The 4570-nt window shown below is 40.6% G+C and overlaps 1 protein-coding gene across 1 annotated transcript in view; it reads left to right on the top strand.

The window, feature by feature from the left end:
- The window catches only part of LOC103366159 (arf-GAP with GTPase, ANK repeat and PH domain-containing protein 1-like), a 34967-nt gene that overhangs the window by 28941 nt on the left and 1456 nt on the right, over positions 1-4570 (top strand). Inside the window, exons 17-18 of the mRNA XM_008293807.1 lie at positions 1188-1410; positions 2906-3182. Coding sequence (XP_008292029.1) covers positions 1188-1410; positions 2906-3182 — 500 coding nt within the window. The remainder of the gene's footprint in view (positions 1-1187; positions 1411-2905; positions 3183-4570) is intronic.

Below are 4570 nucleotides of genomic sequence, written 5' to 3'. Positions count from 1 at the left end.
TGCTGTGGAGCTAGATCTCCAAGGCAACTGATGCTGTCGAGCTAGATCTCCATGGTGACTGATGCTGTGGAGCTAGATCTCCATGGTGACTGATGCTGTGGAGCTAGATCTCCATGGTGACTGATGCTGTGGAGCTAGATCTCAATGGTAACTGATGCTGTGGAGCCAGATCTCCATGGTAACTGATGCTGTGGAGCTAGATCTCCATGGCAACTGATGCCGTGGAGCTAACCTGGAGGTTGTTTTCAGAGTTTTGGATTTAAATCAGCTGTACCAGTCGTCTCCCATTAGCCTAATCACTTCCTGATGATTCTCTATGAGCGATTCTCAGCTGAGGGAAAATGTTTTATCTGCAAATGAGTTGACCAAAACCGCCGAACGAAGCCGTGCAGTTACAGTACAGCAAACATAGTTGTACGCTTCCTCTGGAGGATAACTGATCAGTGTCGTCATCGCCTGCTCGCTCTTTGTTTCTTCTCATTTGGGTCATCAAGATGGGATACACCTGACCTGCTCATATTCGCCATTCTTTTCCTCTTGAGTAAAACGTGTACATGTTTTGGTAACAGGTGTTAAAATATATTGTTAGAATTAAGATGCTTGTGGTTCCACTTTTCATAAGATGTTTTGAAACACTATGAGTTGGATTTTTCATACCAGTATTAACGGCACACTGCTGGAGGAGCTTCACCGTCACACCTGCTCAATAACTGTCCTAATGTTGGCCATCCATGCAAAAAAACATCATTTAACTAATGTTTTTCTCATCATGTGTGTCTCTGAGTGGCACCAAGCTCTGTTATTAGGATGCAAAGTAAAGGTTTTATAGTTGGTGGAACATTTACGACCAGGTTTGTAACATCGTATAACTGGTCTGTGTTGTTCTATCAGAGTAGGGTTGGACCACTGGAGACCACGTGGACATATCAATGAGCCTGCAATGTTTCAGTAGCTGACATCTGTAGCTGCATTAATTCCCAAGTTATGAGACGTCAAACATTGATCCACAGATTGGCACAAAGAAAATGGAGCAAAATTTGACGCCTTCTTTATACATTTTTTTACTGAAGTTTTTCCAAATAACATGCAGAGAAAAAACAAACTGAAGGGCATCTGGCATCTGGTGAATCAGTCTTTTCCAGGCTGAACTCCTGTAACCGGACTCTCCTCCTCCCTCTACCCTGCAGATCCCACCTGGGCCAGTCTGAACCTGGGCGCTCTGATCTGCATCGAGTGTTCGGGGATCCACAGGAACCTGGGGACCCACCTGTCTCGTGTCCGCTCGCTGGACCTGGACGACTGGCCCGGAGAGCTCACGCAGGTCCTGGCCGCCATCGGGAACCACATGGCCAACAGTATCTGGGAGAGCTGCACGCAGGGCCGGACCAAGCCGGCGCCGAACGCAACACGGTGGGTTTGACCAGAACACCACCGTGTTCAAACAGCAGCAGCAGGTCTCAGGTCCTGAAGAGAAGAGTAACGCTGAACAAATCAAGAAATAAACACTACAGTGAATAAAAAGAGAAACCAATAATTACAATGAGTTGTAGGAAGAGGAATGAATAATTCAAATCAATCAAATCATTTAAAAGCCCGACTAATAAGGAAGGTCTGCCTTTAGAAACATCAGCACCTTCTAATCGATCAGTCCTGATCAATACGTGTTACTGCTCTGTGTAGAGGCAGACGTGGATTTATTACAGGATCATATAAAACCTTAAATACACCCTGTCTCATGTGTATATTTTAGTTTTTTTTTAGAATTTTTACCAATAATCTAATTATTTTAATTACTAAAAGGATGCTATTAATTTTCTTGACTTTTAGGATTTTAATACATTCATAAACAAAATTAAAATATAAATAAAAAAACAACAAAATCATCTGGAAAATCTGAAAAAGGAAATATTTGATTTGTTGGGTTTTATTATTATTTTTGTGGGTTAGAACTTTCGCTCTGAATTAAACTAGTAAATTATTACATTGGTTAAGTTTATCTACATATTTAGTAAAACTGCTGCATTTTATGTGTTTTTGTAGCGTTTTAGTCCCTCATATGTGAAGATATCATGAAAAACCATTAAAAAAATAATATATATGTACAGTCGTGACTCGATAATCCAACACTAAATGTAAAACCTTCTTCTCTGTGGGATCATTGAGTCACGACTGAATATAAAATTATTATTATTAGCATTGATATATATATTATAATAATAATGATCAATATAAACAAATAAATGATTACATTTGTAAGTATAACAAACACTTCATGTCTCATATATTACTTACATCTGTTTTATAACGTTGTCCAGAGGTTAGAGGCTTTTTACAGATTCTTCTAATTAACATGTGATGATAAATGTAATATTAAACACTTGTCCTGCTGACAACAACTTTATAAACCGTTTCATAAAAGCGCTCTGCGATAGACTGGCGACCTGTCCAGGGTGTCCCCTGCCTTTGCCCTAAGTCAGCTGGGATAGGCTCCAACCCCCCCGCGACCCTAATGAGGATTAAGCGGTGTATAGAAAATGGATCGATGGATAAAAGCGCTTCACGTGGAGTCAAAAGTTTTGCAGAAAAAGTTGTCAGTGCTTTCAAGCGTTTACAGGAAACTAATTTGAATTATTTCTTATACTTACAAACGTATTTTGATATTTATTTATATTCATTATAGGGACAAATAATCACAAGTCACACAAGATAAAGGAACCGACTCAAGAGTCTCTGGTGTGAATCTAAATAATGTGACTTTAAATTAAATTTAAATGTGACTTTAAATTGAATTTCCCTTCCGGGATAAATAAAGTATTTTTCATTTCATTTCATTTAAAGCATCACATCTTCCACCTTCACCTCCCTGATTAATCTCCTCTGTGTGGGTTTTGTTCTGTTTCTCCAGGGAGGAGCGAGAGTCGTGGATTCGAGCGAAGTACGAGCAGCGAGCGTTCGTGCCTCCTCTGCCGCCTCCTTCAGGAAACCAGCCTCCAGACGACAGCATGCCGACGTGGCTGCTGGCCGCCGTGAACGACAGAGATCTTCCCCGACTGCTGCTGCTGCTGGCCCACAGCTCCAAGGACCTGATCAACGCCCAGCCGGCCGGGTCGCCGTCGCCTCGGTCGGCGCTGCACGCCGCCTGCCAGCTGGGAGACGTGGTCATGACCCAGCTGCTGGTCTGGGTGGGTCCTCCGTCATTATTCACCCAGAAACAGAAGCTGTTTGGCTCCTAATTAGTCACTTAATTAGTATCGTTTAAACCATTAATGAACCGATACCGACTTTTATTGATACCTACAAACGTTGTAGGAATGTTTCCAAATCACTTCTCCAACACTGGTCGCAGCCTTCCCAGCTAGAATGTTTCTTCTAACGTTCTATAAATGTTCTGAGAAAGTTCTGGGAGGGATTTTAAAAAAAAATTCCTGCAATGTTCTTGTCAAAGGCAGGAAACGTTCTCTACAGATGCTCTATAAATGTTCCTAAAACGTTTTCCAAAAAGTTGTTTTGAGAACACCCTTTCTTAGTTATCATGTAACATTGTAGGAACGTTTTATTGAGAACATTCTCAGCAGCATCGTCACGGAAACATCCTCAGAACATTGCAGGCAAAACCTTTATTTTTTTTCCTGTAATAAATCAAATTACAGGAACGTTTAATAAAAACATTCTGAGGCCTCAGTAACATCTGGAAAACATTTCTTGAATGTTAGTTTGAGAACGTTCTTCCTTTGTTATCATGGAACATAATCTGACAGCATCCTCTGAATGTTGAAACGTTCTGTCTTAGTTCACTTTACACATTACAGGAACATTATTGGCAATGATAAATATCCTTAAAATGTTCTTTGAACATCAAATTAAAATGTCAGAGCTCGTAGATCATGTTGGGTAATGTTGTGGAAACGTTCCCTGCTTGGTGGGTTACACTTTCAAAGTAATTTAACTTAATCTCATGAGTGTATGTAAATAATAAATAAGTAAATAGATGAATGAAAACACACCAGATACACACATGTGGACGACATCTCCACCACATACGTCTGTGATATAATAATATTACTGTTAGTGGAGGTTTGCTGTGTGTTCGTCCTGGAGGCATTTAACAAAATATAAGCCAAAACAATTTAGGTGTAAAGTCAGACACAGGCAACAAGGTAAAGCCTGGATGACCTGCCAGAACCGATCATACTCTGGAATAGTGTCTGTGAAGGTTCTCAGTCATCCAGGTCGTGGTTGTTCTCGTAAGTTAATCGTAGCAACTGCTTGAGTTCCTTGAAGACGTTTCATCTAAGAGGCTTCATCAGTTCTGACTGACTAGTTCCAGACACTGATATCCTTAAGGAGCCATGAACACCTGAGTTTTCCAGACTGAGAATCTTCACAGACATCAAAACTCAGGTGTTAATGGATCCTTCAGGATATCAGTACCTGGAACTAGTCAGTCAGAGCTGATGAGGCCTCTTGGATGAGAGGTGGAACGTCTTCAAGGAACTCAAGCAAATCCAGATTAATCTACGAGAACTCTGTAATGGTGCAATTTTCCAACAAATTTACAATAAATCAATAA

This window comes from Stegastes partitus, unplaced genomic scaffold (genome assembly GCF_000690725.1).
Source record: "Stegastes partitus isolate 25-593 unplaced genomic scaffold, Stegastes_partitus-1.0.2 Scaffold913, whole genome shotgun sequence".
Lineage (NCBI taxonomy): Eukaryota > Metazoa > Chordata > Actinopteri > Pomacentridae > Stegastes > Stegastes partitus.
The sequence above is the reverse complement of the archived record's forward strand: the minus strand, read 5'-3'. Positions and strand labels throughout refer to the sequence as shown.